This window comes from Pongo abelii, chromosome 9 (assembly GCF_028885655.2).
Source record: "Pongo abelii isolate AG06213 chromosome 9, NHGRI_mPonAbe1-v2.0_pri, whole genome shotgun sequence".
In the NCBI taxonomy this organism is placed as follows: Eukaryota; Metazoa; Chordata; class Mammalia; order Primates; family Hominidae; genus Pongo; species Pongo abelii.
Window position 1 is genome coordinate 72,511,455 of NC_071994.2, and position 20,161 is coordinate 72,531,615.

Consider the following 20,161-nt stretch of genomic DNA (forward strand, 5'->3'; position numbering starts at 1 on the left):
AGTGAATACAATGCAGAATATTTTTGCATTACACTAGATATCATAGTTTAAATGACATGTTGTTTCTAAATATACCCTCAGAATTTAAACAAGAAAGACAAAATTGGATCATTGTTCATCTAAACATTTAATCCATAATTTTTAAAAAGTCACTCAAAAAGTCTTCAGTCTGAAAGAGTTTCATTTGTGATTTTGTCTCAACGTTTACAAAGGAGCTAATATAAATAGAGTCCAAAGTCTTTGAGAGTATAGAGTATTTCCTAACTGGTTTCATGAGTGATAATTAAACCAGTCAATTATATTCTGAGGAAAGGTAATTAAAGACTAACGTGTTTTATAAGCACAGATACAAATACCCTTAAAAATTATCAAATAGAATACAATGATGTATCAAGAGAATAACACATTGCAAACAAGTGAAGGCTATTCTAGTACATAATTTGTTTTAAAAAATTATAGATGTACTTCTTCACACTGCCAAAGGTAGAAAAAATGATAACCTTAATATCTAAAATTTAAATATTTTTATTCTTTTAATACAATTTTTATACTAACATTTTACTTTTAATTTTTTTGGTACATTGTAGGTGTATATTTTATATATATTTGGATACAGGCATGCAATGCATAATAATCACATCATGGTAAATGGAGTATGCATCACCTCAAGCATTTATCATTTATTTGTGTTACAAACATTCCAATTCTTTTATTTACTTTTAAGTGTATAATAAATAATTGTTGACTGTAATCATCTTGTACTATGAAATAGTAGATCTTATTCATTCTAACTATATTTTTATACCCATTAACCATTTCCACTCCCTCCACCACTACTATTTTGTAATATTTCTGAGTAAACTAGAAACAGATGGTAACTACCCTAATTTTACAGATATACATAAAAATAATACAGCTAACATTATATTAATGAAAAACATGTTCAATATTTCTCCTATAAGGTCACGTAAAGTCAAAGATGTCTTTTAAATACTTCTATTCAGAACTGCACTAGATGCCCAAAAGAGTATAATACAGTAAGAAAAATTATAGAAAAACAGATGAGAATTTGAAAGAATAAAGTAAAAGTGTCTCTATTATATGATTTATATACAAGATATTCAAAATATGTGTATTTTTAAAAAATTCTGAGTAATATTTAAAAATACATTGAATTTTAATATTCTTAAAAACAATGTAGAAATTAATTTGAAAATACAATTTACCAAGTAATTGCATTATTAGGTCTATACCTGAGGTATTGCTGCTCACAAGAGGGCATTAGCTGCAGGGGTCTGACTGCAGACCCTGACCCAAACGATGGATAAATAAAATGTACATTGACACACAGATAATCTGTTATGCCAGTCCTGCTGAGTTTCCGACCACCTGCACACCAAGAGAGGTTTGTCACTGCGGCTGGCCTTGAGAAGCTTGCACTCCAGACATTTATTTAATATAAAATTAACAACAGAAGCTCTGAGTCAACACACTTATGGATAATTAACATGGTTAAGAGAGTAGTTCTTGGAATGATTAAAGCTCAGGTACAGTGGTCTAAAGTAAATACCATTAGGGGGGCAGTTTCCCTGGCTGACCTCCCACCGAGAGGGCCATCTGGCTCAAAGGTTAGTTAATGGAGGTAGGGTAAACAGACTTAACTGGGGAAGCCTCTATTGTCCCTAGTATTTATCCTATGACCTAATGCTCTAAGGTAAGAACCGGCTGCCTTCAGCCTGTTCAATTATTACGAGCTATGTAACCTTTTGGCCTTTCAAAAAGTTTCGTGGCTATTCCTTATAACATTCCCTAATATTTCCCTTTAATATTTCTGCCACCATCCTGAGTGAATCCCAACATATACCCAAATGAATATAAATTGTTCTACCATAAAGACACATGCACATGTATACATCGCAGCAGTATTCATGATAGCAAAGAATGGAATCAACCTAAATGCCCATCAGTGGTAGATGGATAAAGAAAATGTGCTACATACACACTATAGAATACTACGCAGCCATAAAAAAGAATGAGATTAAATCCTTTCCAGCAACATGGATGAAGACGGAGTCCATTATCCTAAGCGAACTAACACAGAAACAGAAAACCAAATAACAAATGTTCTCATTTAAAAGTTGGAGGTAAACATTGAGTGCATATGAACACAAAGAAGGTAACAAGAGACACTGGAATTTACTTAAAGGTAGAGTGAGGAAGGAGGGTGAGGATTGAAAAACTACCTATTGGGTACTATGGTTATTACCTGAATGGTGAAATGATCTGTACACCGCAGCCCTGTGACATACAATTTACCTATATAATAAACCTGTACATGTCTTCCTAAATATAAAATGAGAGTTAAAAATAAAATAAAATATAATTTATATAGCATAATAATCAAATACATAAAAACTAATCAAATACTTTCAATATATTGACCCTGGAAACATGGGAACATTACAGGGAATTCCAAAAACATGTAGATAAATAGATGGATATACTATGTCCATCAATTGTATTACTGTGTTAAGATGTCAATCTTCCCAAATTAATTTAGCAGTTCAAAACAATTCTAATGAAAATCTTGATAAGTTTTATAGAATTTGACAGCTTGATTGAACCTATAGAATATGACTTATAGAACTGATAGAATTTGACTTACAGATTGAACTTACAGAATTTGATAACTTGATGTGAAATGCAAAGACCTAGAATACTCAAGGCAGCTTTGAAAGAAATAAAAGAGCATATCATGATTTATTCATTTATTTTATGTATTTTTTTTTTGAGACAGAGTCTTGCTCTGTTGCCCAGGCTGGAGTGCAGCAGTGCCACCTTGGCTCACTGCAACTTCTGCCTCTTGGGTTCAAGTGATTCTCCCACCTCAGCCTCCAGAGTAGCTGGGACTACAGGTGTGCACCACCACACCCTGCTAATTTTTGTATCTTTAATAGAGACTGGGTTTCACCATGTTGGCCAGGCTGGTCTTGAACTCCTGACATTGTTATCCACTTGCCTTGGCTTCCAAATTGCTAGAATTACAGGTGTGAGCCACTGAGCCCGACCTCCACCAGTTTTTGGTATCAAGATAGTCCTGGCCTCATAGAATGAGTTGGGGAGCAGTCCCTCTCCTTCAACTCTTTGGAGTAGTTTCAATAGGAATGATACCATCTCTTTTTTGTACATATTTTAGAATTCTGCTGTGATTCCATCTGGTCCTGGGTTTTTAAGGGGTTGGTAGGCTATTTTTTACCCACTCAATTTTCAAGCTCTTTATTGGTCTGCTCAAGGAATCAATTCTTCCTGGCTCAGTATTGGAAAGGTATAGGTATCTAGGAATTTATCCTTCTCTTCTAGATTTTCTAGTTGTGTGCATAGAGGTGTTCATAGTAGCTTCTGAGGTTTATTTTTATTTCTGTGGGGTCAGTGGTAACATCCCCTTTGTCATTGTGTTTATTTGGGTCTTCTCTTTTTCTTCATTAGTCTAGCTAGTGGCCTATTTTATTAATTAAACAAAAAGACAAATCCTGGATTCATTGATCTTTTGAATGGTTTATCGTGTCTCAATTTCCTTCAATTCAGCTCTGATTTTGATTATTTCTTATCTTCCACTAGATTTGGAGTTGGTTTGCTCATGGTTTTTTAATTCTTTCAGTTGTGATGTTAGGTTATTCATTTGAGATCTTTCTAACTTTTTGACATGGGCAGTTAATGCTATAAATTTCCCCCTTAACACTGTCTTAGCTGTGTCCCAGAGATTCTGGTATGTTGTATATTTGTTTTCACTAGTTTCAAAGAACTTCTTGAGTTCTGCCTTAATTTCATTATTTACCCAAAAATCATTCAGGAGCAGATTGTCTAATTTTCATGTAATTGCATGGTTTTGAGCAATTTTTTAGTCATGACTACTGTTTTTATTGCACTGTAGTCCAAAAGGGTATTTGGTATGATTTTGGTTCTTTTGAATTTTTTTGAGAATTCTTTTATATCCAATTGTGGAGTTGATTTTAGAGTATGTGCTATGTGGCAATGAGAAGAAGGTATATTATTTTGTTTTGGCGTGGAGAGTTCTATAGAGGCCTATCAGATCCATTTGGTCCACTGTTGCATTCAAGTCCTAAAAATCTTTGTTAATTTTTTGCATCAATGATCTGTCTAATAATGTCAGTAGAGGGTTGCAGTTTTCCACTGTTATTGTGTGAAAGTCTAAGTCTCTTTGCAATTTTCTAAGAACTTGCTTTATGAATCTTGGTGCTCCTGTGTTGGGTACATGTATATTAAGAATAGTTCAGTCTTCTTTTTGAATTGAACCCTTTATCATTATGTAATGCCTTTCTTTGTCTTTTTTTTTTTTTCAAATCTTTGTTGGTTTAAAGCCTGTTTTGACTGAAATTAGGTTTGCCACCCTTGCTTTGTTTTGATATCCATTTGCTTGGTAGATTTTCCTCCATCCCTTTATTTTGAACCTATGGGTGTCATTGCCTCTGAGATGGTCTGTTGAAGACAGCATACCACTGGGTCTTGCTATTTTTTTTTTTTTTTAATCCAGCTTGCTAGTCTCTTCCTTTTAAATGGAGCATGTAGCCCACTTACATTCAAGGTTAGTATTGATATGTGTGAATTTGTACCAGTCATTGTGTTCTTAGCTTGTTATTATGCAGGCTTGTTTATGTGTTTGCTTTATAGTGTCCCTGGTCTGTGTACTTAAGTGTGTTTTTGCATTGTCTGGTAATGGCCTTTGCTTTCTATATTTAGTGCTCCTTTTAAGATCTCCTGTAAGGTGGGTCTGTTAATAACAAACTCTCTCCACATTTGCTTATCTGAAAAGGATCTTATTTCTCCTTTGCCAGGAAGATGAGTTTGTCTGGAAATGAAATTCTTGGTTGAAGATGTTTTTAAGAATGTTGAATATAGGCCCCCAATCTCTTCTGGCTTGTAGGGTTTCTGCTGAGCGGTTCACTATTGGCATAACAGGGGTTCATTTGTAGGTGACCTGCCCTTTCTCTCTAGCTGCTTTTAACATTCTTTCTTTGATTTCAATCTTGGAAAATCTGATGATTATGTTTCTTAGGGATAATCTTGTGTAGAATCTTGCAAGGATGCTCTGTATTTCCTGAATTTGACTGTTAGCCTCTCTAGTGAGGTCACAGAAGTTTTCATGGATGATAACCTGAAATATATTTTCCAGGTTTTTGCTTCCTAGATATCCCTTTCAGGAATGCCAGCGATTTATACATTTGGCCTCTTTACATAGTGCCATATTTCTCAGAGGCTCAGAGTCTTTGTTCATTTCTTTTCATTCTTTTTTTTTTTTCTAACTGCCTTATTTCAGACAGCCAGTGTTCAAGTTCTGTGATTCTTTCCTCAACTTGGTCTATTATGTTCATAATACTTGAGTTTGCTTATGAAATTCTTGCAATGTGTTTCTCTGCTCTAACAGATCATTTAGGTTTTTTTAAAAACTGGATATTTAATCTGTCAGCTCCTGTATTCTTTTATTGTAATTCTTATTTTCCTAGGATTGGGTTTTGCCTTTCTCCTGAATGTTGATGATCTTAATTCCTATTGACATTCAAAAGTCCATTTCTGTCATTTTAGCCAACTTGGCCTGGTGAAAGACCCTAGTTGGAGAACATGTGTGATTGCTTAGAGGACATAAGACCCTGGCCATTTGAGTAGCTAGAGCTCTTACATTGATTCTTTCCGATCTCTGTGTGTGGGTGTCCCTTTAACTGCAATATAGGTTGAGTATAGTCAGTATAATTATTTTCTGGATGTTTCCAGAGGGTTGAAGTTTTGTGCAGAGTCTTCATTTGTAGCATACTTCCTGTCTTTGGTTCTACAGGGGGGTATGTTAGTGAGCTATTTTGCTGTTTAAGCTTTGTGTTGTGATCCAGTAGGTGATTCTTAGGTGTAATGGTCAGTTGGTAGATTCTTGCTCATTTGTGTGGCTCTCCTATGTTTCCTCACAGCTGCAGCTGTGCTCCTTCTCAATGCTCTGAAAGTGTGGGCTCCTCTTCCACTTGAGTGCTGGCTGTAGATCGCAGCTTGGCACTCTGAAGCTGCTCACTGCTGCTCTTGGGTGATCTCAGGGTTTATGTTTCCTCCCAACTTGGAGACATCAGGGACAGGGACCTTAGTAGTGGTTGTGGCTGACAGTCTTTTGCCTGTCTCCTGGAGGCTCCATCCCAGAGAGAAGCAGGTCAGCAATTGCTCAGTGCAATCAGCCTGAGATGGGTGGTCTGTGCTGTGGGCCCAAGCCAGGGGTTCCCTGCCTAGTGATGAGTAGGGAGGTGGTTGGGGTCCATGGGAGATGGACTGGCCTTTTCTCCTTGGGTCAGCTGCAGATTGTCTCAGGGTCTTTGCACCTTCATTAGTCTGAGGGTAGCAGGGGTACTATTACTGCGGAGACTGTGACAGAGAGGCTTACGGTTGCCCCTGGGAGCTCTACCTCCAAGAAATGCAGAGCTGCTGTTACTGGGAGTGTTCAGCTGGTGGGGTGGGGCAGCTGCACTGCTGGCATGAGCTTCAGACTCCACTTGTTGGGGAGCAGGGTATTGGGGGTCACTGGGAGGAGAGACTGGTATCTGTATGGTGACTGTGGTGTGCTGTAAGCTCAGGTATAGCCCTAAGACTCTTTGTCTCCTCGCAAGAAACAGGGAAGAAGGGATAGAATCACTGTTGTGGCAGTGGCAGAGGGACTGTTAGATGCCTCTGTGAGCCTCTCTCCAGGGAAACTCCAAGCCTACCAGTGGGTATTCTCAGCTGGGGACAACTCTTTTGCAGTTATGAGCTGGGGGCTCCGCGAGGTGAAGAGTGGGGAGTGGGCGTTGCCAGAAAAAAAAAAAAGACTGGACTTCTCTCCATACGGTGTTCTAGCAGTGCCAGCATAGTGACTAGGCCCTTTGTTCCTTCCCCAGCCCAAGGGCTGTTAGGGTAGTATCACTGCAACCATAGTAGTGGAGGGATTGTGGGGTGATTCTGGGATTTCCTCCTCAGAGAAATTCTGATCTGCCACTGATTGAGGTAATCAGGTCGGGGCAGGGTTCTTATTCTGGAGTCACAGGCCAGGAAGCCTTGCCCAATGAGGAGAGGTGAGAACTAAGACCTGCGTAGAGAAAAGTCTGGCCACTTTTCTTTGAGGTGGTTGGCTTATGCTGGGAGTCTGAACCAGCTCCTAGTCCCCATGGATTCTCCATAGCCTGGATACAGCAAGGGTACAAGATGCAAGACAACAAAGATGGCCACCCATCCCTCCCACTGGAATCTCTGTCCCAGGGAGTTGCAGAGATGCTACTGGCTTGAGAGCACAAGCACGGGGTGGCTGGAGACCCAGGCCTGGAGGTTCCACCCAGTGTGGAGATATAGGATTGGGGACTCATGTAAGAAACAGCCTGGCCACTTTTCTTTAGGGTTGTTGTATGCTGGGGATCTACTCCAGTCCCTAGTAACTTTGGATTTTCCAGTACCTGAAGGTATCAACAGCAAAGGCTGCAAAACAGCAAACATGGTGGCTTCCCTTCCCTCTAGGACCTCCATTCCAGGGAGGTATGGACCTGTTGGCAGTTCAAACACACTTGCAGGATGTGGCTGCACACCCGGGTCTGGAGATCCCACCCAGTGAGAAGGAACGGGATTGGGGCCCTGTGTAAAAGAACAGCCTGGCTGCTTTTTTGTTGAGCAGCTGTGCTGTGCTGGTGGTTTGCTCCAGCCCCTAGACATCTTGTACTACCCAAGGCCCAAAGGCAAGATTGGCTAAGACTGCCAAACAGTAAAGATGGCAGCCCACCCCCCGCTGCTAGAAGCTCCATCCTAAGGTCATCTGGATGCATCCTAAGGTGCTGTCATCTGGAAAACACCTGTAGGGTTGACTGGATACCCCAGTCAGGAGATTCCGTCCAGTGAAGAGGAATAGGATCTGGGATCCACGTGAATAAGCAGTCTGACCACTTCTCCATAGAGCTGCTGGGCTCTGCCAGGGCACTGCTCCAGCCCTTCATACCCTCAGACTCCCTAGACCCCAAAGGCAAGGGTGGCTAAGGCTGTGAAACAGCAAAGATGGCAGGCCACCCCTGCCTGTTAGAGCTCCATCTCAGGGATAGGTAACTGCTGCTACCAGTGACTGGCTGGATTCCCAAGCCAGTGGGTCTTATCCTGCAAGGTGTTTTTTAAGTGGGGCCTGCAGCCTATTGTTGCTCAGCCCCCTGGATTCCAGCCCCTTTCCTAGGGGTAGGCATGGGCTTCTAACCTCCTGGTTTGCCAGAATTATATCTGATTTTGCTGGAAAGCCCAGGTATCTGAGGCTCCCAGGGCTCCACATGTGCCAGAGCAGCTGCTCTGCTGAGACTCCATGTAGCTCTGTGTGTCAGACTGAAGGTCCTCGTAGAGTGGGTTCATAAGGTGATCTCCTGATCAGAGGGTTGCAAAGACTGGTAGGAGAAACGTGGGTCCCTGGGGTTACTCACTCACTTACCACTTCCCAATACGGAGCCAGGAGGTTCCCCTGGCTCCATGTTGCTCCCAAGTGAGCAGTTGTTCTGAATTGCTTTTCTCCATTCTCCATGGGGCAAGTTGTTTCCTTGATGAGTCCCAATGCGTGTATCTGGATGTTTCAGTTGAAGGTGTGTTCACTCACCCCTTCCATTTCTCTCTGTGAAAGCAGTGCTCACTGTTTCTAGCTGGCCATCTTGACCAACCCCCTTTCAAGTCTTAATATGTAAGAAACACATTTCATAAGGTCATAGCTACCATAGACAGTGATTCCTCTGATGGGTCTGGGGAAAGTAAATTGAAAACCTTCTGGAAAGGATTCATCATTGCAGATGCCATTAAGAACATTTGTGATTTATGGTACAGGGTCAAAATATCAACATTATCAGGAGTTTGGAAGAAGTTGATTTCCACCCTCATGGATAACTTTTAGGGACTCAAGGCTTCAGTGGAGAAAGTAACTGCAGATGTGATGGAAATAACAAGAGACCTAAAAATAACAAGAACAGGGAACCTAAAGATGTGACTGCGTTGCTGCAATATTGTAATAAAGATTTAAGAGACAAGGAGTTGTTTCTATAGGTCAGCAAAGAAAGTGGTTTCTAGAGATAGAATCTATGCCTGGTAAAGATACTTTGAACATTTTTTTTAAGTAACAACAAAAGATTTAGAATTTTATAAGCCTAATAAAGCAGCAGCTATGTTTTAGCAGGTTGACTCCAATTTTGAAATTTCTACTCTAGGTAAAATTCTATAAAACAGCATTACATGCTACAGAGAAAACTTTCATGAAAGGAACAGTCAATTGATGTGGCAAATTTTGTTGTCTTATTTTCAGAAGTTGCCACCACCACCCCAACCTTCAGCAACCACCATCCTGTTCAGTTAACAGCCATTAACATCAGGGGAGGACCTTCTACCAGCAAAAATATTATTATTTCTGAAGACTCAGATGTTTGCTAATATTTTTAGTAATACATTATTTTTCTAAATTATAGATTTTGTTTTTTTAGACATAGTGCCATTGCACCCTTAAGAGACTATAGAACAGTGTATGCATAACTTTTATATATACTGGGAAACCAAAAGATTTTTTATGACTTTCTTAATTACAATATTCACTTTATTTTGGTGATCTTGAACCAAATGAAGTATCTCTAAAGTACAGGTGTATTACTAGAATTAAGCTGGTATAAATGTAAAACTGATTCTTTTCAGAGGAGATGTAAGCTATGGACAACCATTAAGGAAAACATCAGTAATACATAACAAAAATAGTTAAATAAATTAAATATTAAGACAATATTATTTTAGAACAAAAGAAAGCAGAAGAGAAGGAATAGAGAAACATACCAAAAATGAGACATACAAAGAGCAAAAAGTAAAATTGCAGATGTAAATCCAACTATATCAATAACATTAAATACAAATGGATTCACAATTCAAAAAACTGAGTTTGTCAGACTTGAAAATTAAGTATGATTGCAAGCAAAATGGCAGAAAAGGAGATATCCTACTTGTATGCCACATAGCAAAAAGAATTTGGAAGCAATTTGTATATACAAAAGCTTCTCTGTAAAAGCTTTTGGATTAAGGTAGGAGGTTGCAAAACTCTACTGGAGCCCTAAATTGAGGAGGGCTATTTTGAGCTGACAGGCCTGCATTTAGGTAACAGACTTGCTGAAGATAGTCCTGGTAACAGGACTGGAAATGATTCATCCCACTGTAGACTCAGCTACAACCTGAGTTTGGCCTCAGTCCTTCAAATATAACCATCTGCCAAGGGACTGGAAGAAGTCATGTCCATCCATGCCTTGGGTAAAAGGCCTTGGTTTCAGCTTTGAAGTAACCATGTAATTCATCTCCAGTCTTTCTCAGCTATGGTCTGAGAGTAGTCATTCCTGCACAGGGACCTATAAGGAGAGAAGCCCATTCATGTGTCTTGAGGCAGGCCTAGATAATAACATTCTGACCATAAATCTTGAAGCCCTCCTGTGATCCAGCTTCTGCCCCATTGAGACACCTTCTATGGATAATCCTGTCTACCCAGGAACACTGAGAGAGGCATGGCCATCTGTGCCTCTGGAGGCAGGCCTGCTGACCTCGGCCTTGGCTTTGGACCTTGAAGCAGCCTTGTGATTTAGTTTCAACCCCTCTCAGTGACAGTTGAGGGCCATTCCAGCCAGGCCATGTGCATAGCCAATGATATACAGGGAGCCCTCCCAGGGACCTAGAGGAAGCCAGACTTGACTGCACACCTGGTAATGTACCTGCCACCGGAAGAGCTAGCTGTGGACCCTGAAACAAACCTTATTTCAGTGCCAGCTCTACTGACCAAGTTCCTGGTATTATATAGTCCATCCAAAAACAAGACAGAGGCCACACTCGCTTTAGCCCCTCATAATACACCCACTAATCACAGATTGCACTGTAGGCTCAGCAGCAGCGACATGACTCAATTCCACACAAAGTCAACTCAGATCTTACAGGCAACTTCATCAGCCTGGACAACCAACAAAAGAAGGTCTTTACTTTCAAAATCAGTCAAAAAAGTCTAGAAGAGATGTTTGCTCCTTCAAATGTGCAGACACCAATGCAAGGCTACATGTACAACAAAGAATTAAGCAAGCATGACACCACCAAAGAAAACTATTAAAGCTTCAGTTATTGACCCCAAGGCAATGGCGATTGACAAATTACCTGACGAATAATTCAAAATAATCAGATAAAGAGGGTTGATGAAATGCCAGAGAACATAGATAAACAACTAAACACAACCAAGAAACAATACAGCAACAAACAAGAAGTTTAATAAAGAAATAGAAACCATAAAAAAGAACTAAACAGAAAACCTAGAGTTGAAGAATACAATAAAAGAACTGAAAAATACAATAGATATCTTCAACAGCCAACTCAATAATGCCAAAAAAAAATTATTGACCATGAAGAAAGGTCATATAACATTAATAAATTAAAGGAACAAAAAGAAATAATGATTTAAAAAAAACTGTTAAGAAAGCGTAAAGAACCTATGGGAACCACCAAGCAAACAAATATATGAATTATGAGATTCCCAGAATGAGAAGAGAGGAAGAAAGGGACAAAAAGCCATCGGTAAATAGTGTCTGAAAATGTCCAAGGTGTTGGGAGAGACACAGGCATCCAAATTAGCAAAGCTCAGATGACCTCTCATAAAATCAAACAAAAGAAGAATACCCCAAAATATGATAATCAAACTGTCAAAGGCCAAATAAAAAGATAGAATCTTGAAAGCAGCACAAGAAAAGAGACTTGCCATTTACAAAGAAATGTCTATAAGGTTATCAGCAAAATTCTCAGCAGAAACCTTGCAGACCAGGAGAGAGTGGTATCAGATAGTTATTTTTTTTCCAAAGAAGAGAAATAAATGACCAACAGGCATAAGAAAAGGTTTTCAATATTATTAATTATCAGAGAAATGTAAATCAAAACCGCAGGGAAATATTGCCTCATATCTATTAGGAAGGCCATTATCAAAATGACAAGACATAACAAGAGTTGGCAAAGGTTTGGAAAAATGGAACCCTTTACACTGTTGATAGGAATACAAATTAGTAGAGTCATTAGGGAAAACAGTATTAAGATATTAGAAAAACTTAAAAATGAAACTACCATACAATCCAGTAATTCCACTTCTAGCTATACATCCACAGGAAATAAAATCAGTATTTCAAAAAGATATTTGCACCCCATATGTTCATTGCAGAATTACTTACAATAGCCAATATATGAAAACAACACAAATGTTCATAAACAGAAGAATGGTTTTTAAAAAGTCATATATACACACAATGGGATACTATTCTGCCATAATAAAGGAGGGAATCCTTGTGACAACACAAATGAACCTGGAGGACATTTTGCTAAGTGAAACAAGCCAGACATATAAAGACAAATACAATAAGGTCTCACTTATATATGAAATGCAAAAAATTCAAACTCACAGAACTGGAGAGTAGAACAGTGGTTCCCAGGGACTTAAGGGGTGGGGGAAATGAGGAGGTGTTGATCAAAAGGTAGAAATTTTCAGTTATAAGTTTAAAAAGTTTTGGGGATCTAGTGTATATCATGGTAACTATACTTAATAATACATTATTATTTACTCAAAACCTGCTAACAGAGTAGATCTTGTGTCCTCAACACACAAACACACACACACACACAATTTGGTGGTGGTTTTGTTAGTCAATTTGATTGTAGTAATAATTACAACATATATGCATATACTAGATCATCACTTTGTACATCTAGTGTATGCATAATGCTTGTCAATCATATACAGCTGAAAAAAAATTATCTAACTCCACACTTTCTACAAGATACAGCTTTAGAATTAAAGATACAAGCTGACTGAAAGCAAAAGAATGAAAAAGTATATATCATGCAAATAGCAAACACAAGAAAGCTGGATTGGCTATTCTAATATCAGACAAAACAGAGTTTAAAACAAAAATAAGTGGTACTGGAGATAAAGTAGGTCATTTTACAGTGATATAAATGTCAACTCATCAGGAAAGTACAGGAAAGTATAACAATTATAAACATATATGCAGGTATTAGCACAGCAGCAAAACATATGAAACAAAAATGGACATAAATGAAGGAAGAAATAATTCAAAAATAATAGTCGAAGACTTTTTAAAAATTTTATTTATTTATTTACTTATTTATTTATTGAGAGGCAGGGTATCACTCTTTCACCCAGGCTGGACTGCAGTGGTGCAACTGTAGCTCGTTGCAGCCTCAAACTCCAAGGCTCAAGGAATTTTCCTGCCTTAGCCTCCTGAGCAGCTGGGACTACAGGCATGTGCTACCATGCCAAGCAATTTTTAAAATTTTTTTCTTTTACGGAGGCAGGGTCATGCTATATTGCCCAGCTGGTCTTGAACTCCTAGCCTTATTATATCCTCCCACTTTGGCCTCCCAAAATTCTGGGATTACAGGCATGAGCCACCATGCCCAGGCCAAAGACTTTAATGGATAAACATAGATTTCAATAATAGACAAAAATAGATAGAATAACTAGACAGAATATCAACAAGGAAGTAGAAACATGAACAACACTACGTAGCACTTCATTCAACAGTAGAATATACATTTTCTGTAAGTGCACAGGGAACATTCTCCAGGATAGACCGTATGCTACTCCATAATAAAATTGCAATACATATAAAATGACATAAATAATTAATAAATAAGTAAGAACAAAGTATATTCTTCGACTGCAATGGGATAAGATTAAAAATCAGTAGCAAAAATCAATTTCAGAAACTCACAAATATGTCAAAAGTAAGCACCACACCACCACAATAATCAATGAGTCAACCAAACTGTGAGGAAATAATACTTTGACACTTTTATAATTTAAACTTTTATTTTAATAAAAATAGTGGCAAAACGTGTCAAAATTCATAGTATGCCTCTAAAGCAGTTTTTACAGTGAAATTTATCATTGCAAATGCTTGTGTTAAGGAAGAATAAAGATATCAACTCAATAACCTAAACTTCCACCTTAAGACTCACAAAAGAAGAGCAAACTACACACATGGACGGAAGTAAACTTTAAAGATTAGACCAGAAATTAATAAAATAGAGGATAGAAAAGCAAAAACAAAATTAATAAAACCAAAAGCTTTTGGTTTTACATTGACGCAGAGAAAAAGGGAAAATTAAATTACTAGAAAATTAATTAAGGGAAGGCATTATTAGAAACATTGTAGAAATTAAAAATCCAAACGAATACTATAAAAATCATATAATACTTAGATAAGATGGAGAAATTCCTAGAAAGATGCTAGCTACTGAACCTGACTTCAGTAAGTAGAAAATCTGAATGGACCTATACAAATAAAGGTATTGAATTAGTAATTAAAAAACAAAAATTACCAAAATAGATGAGTTCAGGCTTGGATTATAATCCAAGTTATAAAATAAATATCCAGAAGTCATCATTAATTAAATGAAGGATCAAGTAAATAAGAAGAAAGGGAAAAATCTGTCACACAATAATATCAAGTAGATAATCTGTCCTCATGGTTTCCCACTCTTTCAGTGCAGGCTTTCAAAATGACTTCCTTTAAAACCATAAAACCTAAAGTATAATAATAATAATAATAAAAAGTACAGTATGAAAAGAGGGACTTTTAAAAAGAAAAAAGGTTAAGTTGACAGTGGAGAAACATGACAAATACTACCCTAGTCATGAATAAAGTCATCATCAACAGTGATGTCATGTTGCTAATATGTATTATTAATATGATGCAATAAAGTGGTATTATTCCTCTATGGTCTTATAACCTACTCTAATAATGAGAAAACATCAGAAAAATCCTGATAGAGGAACACTTTACAAACTGCCTGTTAGTAGTCCTCAAAAATGCCAAAGTAATTGAAGACAATGAAAGAAGACTGAGAAACTTTTACAATTAAGAGTAGTCTAAAAACACATGATGGCTAATGTGATGTTATATCCTGGGTTGAATCTTGGAGAACAAGAAGAATATTAGGAGAAAAACTAAAAAAGTTCTGAATAATATGCAACTGTGGTTAATACATTACCATTGTTGATTCACCAATTGTAAAAAGTGTATTCTACTAATGTAAGATGGTAATAATAGGGGAAATTGAGTGCAGGATATTTGAGAACTCTGTACCATATTTAAATTTTTCTGTAAATTTAAAACAACTGAAAATAAGGTTACTTTAAAAGAAAAGCATGGTTAATAATGCAAAGGAAAATGGAAGTTTAATCAAGATGTGAATGTTGAATTTAGTAACAAGTAGAGCACTAGAAACATCATAAACTGCAAATCAGTGGAATCATGAAGATGAAAATCAGACCACAGCTGATTCAGGTTTGAGTGGGAGGTGATGAAGCTGAACTAAAGAGTATATACAATTCTTTGAGGATACTTTCTTGTGCTATATAAATTAAAAACAGATATTTCAGTTGATCACTTTAATTGAAAACAAAGCCTTCTTAGCATAACATCTCAGAATTTTCTAGTAATTAAAATTTGTATCTATATGAATCTCATAATTAAAGATGAAGAATATAATCTCTAAAAAATACGTTAAGCATTTCAGTGCAGAATGCCATTGGGAACACAGAAAAAGATGATTAGGACAATGTACAGGAACATGGGAAATAAACTGTATTCCTTCTTTCTCAGCTTATAAGGAACACATTTTAAGATGTAGAATGACTTGAGACTGTCATAAATAATTGAGAAATGTACTGAAAACACAGGTAGAAAAAATAGACAGCAGTCTAGATCTCATTGGTTCTCTACTCCTCATAGAAAGCCCTCTGTAGATTCCTACATACAAAATCATCACTGTTTCTGCTTTATTCCAATTGGTCCAATTAATTTGGTCCAACGTTTCTTTATTCTACACTTCTAAAAGTCTGCTAAGTTTTATTCATTCATCATCTCTTTTTGATACGAGGTTCTCCTGCTGGAAATATTTATTTTCCCTGAACAGAGGATCAAAACTTGTATTTAAATTTTTTTATATTAGGTTAAAAAGCATAGGAAAACTTTTGAAATCTAAATCTTTCTCAGATATATTGAGGACCTTCACAGTGTACAATGAATAACTTCAGCGTAAAATATAACTACAACTTTATTCTCTATATTGAAAATATACAGATTTATAATTATTGAGGTTTAGGTCTAGTAACTTAAAGTCAAAATATCATTGGTAATATGTGAATTCAAAATTCAACATTATATTAAATCTTCTCACAAATATACAGGGAATGGAGGGAAAGTTATGTTTCAGAATCTTTGCCATCTACATTTCATGTCTCTTGAATTTACTGAAGATCCTGTCACGAATCTGCTTGGTCTTAACACTGTAGACAATGGGGTTCATGAGAGGTGGAATCAGCAAGTAGACATTGGCCATCAGCACATGGACAATTGGGGAAGTATTCTGTCCATAGCGACGGATCATAGATAGCCCAATCATTGGTGTATAGAAGGTGAGTACAGCACAGATGTGGGAGATGCAAGTATTGAGGGCTCTCACTCTCTCTGCCTTGGAGGCTATACTCAACACTGTGCCCAGGATGAGGACATAGGAGAGGAGGAGAAGCACTGAATCAAGTCCCATGGAACAGATGACCACCATAAGGCCATAGATGCTGCTGACTCGACGGTTAGATACAGTTGTCTTTATGAGGTCCTGGTGCAGGCAGAAGGGGTAGGACAGAATATTGACATCATGATATTGAAGCCTCTTCAAGAGGAAGGAAGCTGGAAAGACCAGAGCCAAGGCCCTTCCAGCAATTGCCAACCCAATCCCAATGATTACATCATTGGTTAGGATGGCTGCATAGCGCAAGGGTTCTTGGATTGCTATAAAGCGGTCAAAGGCCATAGCCAAGAGTACAGCTGACTCAATAATCGAGAAAACATGAATGAAGTACATTTGGACCAGATAAGCATTGAAGGAGATCTCCCGGGCATGGAACCAGAAGACACTGAATGTGGTAGGCAAGGTAGTGGTAGATAGGCCCAGGTCAGTGAACGCCAGCATTGACAGAAAGTAATACATTGGTTGGTGGAGGGAAGACTCAGTTTTGATAATGAAGAGGATGCTAATGTTCCCGGCAATTGAGATGGCATAAACCAAGAAGATGGGGAGGGAAATCAAGTCATATCTGCTTTCAAGGCCTGAGAGGCCCGTTAGGAGGAAGCAAGGGTATAAGGCAGAACTATTGAAGACAGACATAGTGCTAATGGATGAACCTAGAGTCTAGGTGAGGAAACAAGAATATGGAAAATTAGGGTAAAAGTCAAAATTGTAGCAAGAAACAATAGTTTAATTTATGCTGCTCTGTGTTTAATGATTTTGATTATGTCTGTGCTCATTATATTTAATTACTCCACCAGTTATTTATTATTTTACCAATTAATTTAGTTTTCTTCACTGTGCATTTATTGAGTTGTTTTTTTTTTTTTTAGATGGAGTCTCACTCTGTCACCAGGCTAGAGTGCAGTGACATGATCTCGGCTCACTCACCTCCACCTCCGGAGTTCAAGTGATTCTCCTGCCTTATCCTCCTGAGTAGCTGGGACTACAGACGTGCGCCACCATGCCTGGCTAATTTTTATATTTTTAGTAGAGACAAGGTTTCACCATGTTGGCCAGGATGGTCTCAATTCCTTGACTTCATGATCCCCTCACCTCAGCCTCCCAAAGTGCTTGGATTACAAGATTATTTTTTTAGAGATGAGATCTTGCTGTGTTGCTTAGGCCAGCATCGAATTCCTGTTCTCAAGCAATCCTCCCAACTCAGCCTTCTGAGTAGCTAGAACTACAGGTGCACGCCCCTGAACATGAGAACATATTTTATTAAAGGAACCCTGGTAGTGTTAAAAAATACAGAAATATATATGAAATGCCATCAAATATGTACAAACTAGTGGACAGATAGCTAAAGTTAAAATTAAGAGTTAAACATTTTGAAGTTGATATTTAAAAAAAAAAAAAAAACATGATTTAAAACACAGAAGAGACAACTAACTTATCCATCCAGGCAGGTCAGGGAAGATTTACTAAAGGAGATTCTCAAATTAGGTCTCAAATGACAAATACTAGGGGGATGATATAAAAGGGCTGTGATGTACATCCTGTACTGATTAAAATCCATGTAAATACAGTAAGGTATTAGAGAGTATTACAAATGTAAGTCACTGCAATTGAGAAAAGCTATAGGATAGACGGCTCTTCATATGGTTCTTGAAGCTAAGGTTAAAAAGAAGTGAACCCGAATTTCTGAAGGAACTTGTGTGTAAATATGAGAAGCATGGATATAATCTTAGAGGATGCAAGGCCCTAATTGTAACAATAAACAACTTGACCAGATTTATAATATATCTATGTCAAAATACAATCAATGTTAAGAGTGGTCTAAAGGCTGGCAAGAGAGAAGGCAGGGAAACCTGTTAGGAGACTATTGTACTCATTAAAAGAAGTGGATGAAAGTGAAATCTAACAGTGGGTATTATGAGGAATGAATAGGTATGAAATTTACATGGGAAGAAAAAATAACATCAATAACATGGATCATCATATGCTAAGAGTGAGAAAAAGAAAGAAATCCAGAATAGGTTTGTTTATTTGATAATCTTTTTCCTGTCATTTACTAAAATAAACAAAAACCTGCCTAGAAATGTGGTGAAACCAGTGGGCCAGATAATTCCTGTTTGGTTATGATAAATTTGAGGTGTGTGGAAGAGATAGTGACATATTTTTCTATAAAAACAAAGAACACAATGCCAAGTTATAGGAAGAGAATAAAAGATTTATGTGCTCAGGGCTCAGTTACCATAATACATCAGATCAGCTGTAGGAAATAGGCAGATATCACCATGAACTGGAGAAGATAGGCATTACAACAGAAGCCCTAGAAACCTGTTACTTAGTATCATAATGGCCACCCCATTCCAGTTACTCTGGGCACAAAACATCAAGAAAATGTTTATTTAGCATATTTTATTTCAAAGTTTTTCCAAAATTTACATGATCCATTCTCCAAACTACCCTTCTCCACAAATACAATCACACTTCATTGTTTCCCCTAATAGACATAATTAATTATAAAATAACTAATTGTGTATCATTCTACAGAGATGACAAGTATTGTGCAATCTGGTACCCTTTTCCTTACTTTTGATGAGCAGATACAAAATGAAGAACAGAGGAGAGTTATTTTACATATTCTCATCCTACATTTAGTGATTTATATACTATACTAGTTATAGAAAATAATGGTCTTTATACACCTCCTTCACTTTTCCAGCTTTATATGTTATAAACTTCTGGTCTGCTTCATCATTGAACACTAACTATGTCATCACTTTGGCACTCTCACATAATTATTTTTTCTTTCTTGATACCCACCATCAAATATTTCAGTGGTCTTCAGCATCTCTATCCTGCCTAGGCACACCAGGTCTTCCCTCTTAAATAACTCTTCCCCACTTCTTTTTATGAAAGTGCCTGGCTTAGGGTAGTCATAATCTGACTTCTCTGTGTAGACACAGACACCCAACTCTCAGTACCTACATCTCTAGGTTCAGAGAAAGTCAGATGACAACTGTTATTTACTACCTATTTGGACAGGTTACTAAACCCCTTTGAGTATAAACAAACTGGCAACTGTATTACTTTATATAATCCTTAAGAGATTCTAGCAAATGTATGTAAAGTGCCTGGAACAATATCTAAGATTTAGGAGATACTTTGGACTTAACTGAAGCAAATTGTTAATTAAGATGCTGAAGTAGCCATGCTTTTAAGCATATCAGCCAAACACAGCAGTGATGCAAAAGCAGGTGCTGTCTGGAGTGCCCAAGTTATCACATGTAAAGATGTTACCTCCCATGGCTTCCCTTAAGAATTATCTTGTACAAACTAGTGGACAGAGAGCTAAAATTAAGATTCCTTTTTTCCCTGTTAATATTGTTAAGTGTGTATGCTATATGTAACAGCAAGACACAGGAGGCACTCAAATCATCATCAACTTTATGATCATTAACTTCATCAGTTTTAACATTACAGTTTTTAGTTAATATCGGGGGAGTAATATTTAAAGAAAACAGGGATTTCAATACAT

The 20,161-nt window shown here is 37.5% G+C and overlaps 1 protein-coding gene across 1 annotated transcript; it reads right to left on the reverse strand.

Annotated features, from left to right (window-relative positions):
• Positions 1-16,329: 16,329 nt before the first annotated feature.
• LOC100444765 (olfactory receptor 51G2-like) lies at positions 16,330-17,271 on the reverse strand. Its single transcript, XM_002822137.3, has one exon. It carries the CDS (start codon positions 17,269-17,271, stop codon positions 16,330-16,332), a length of 942 nt encoding a protein of 313 aa, XP_002822183.3.
• Between the last annotated feature and the right edge of the window lie 2,890 nt (positions 17,272-20,161).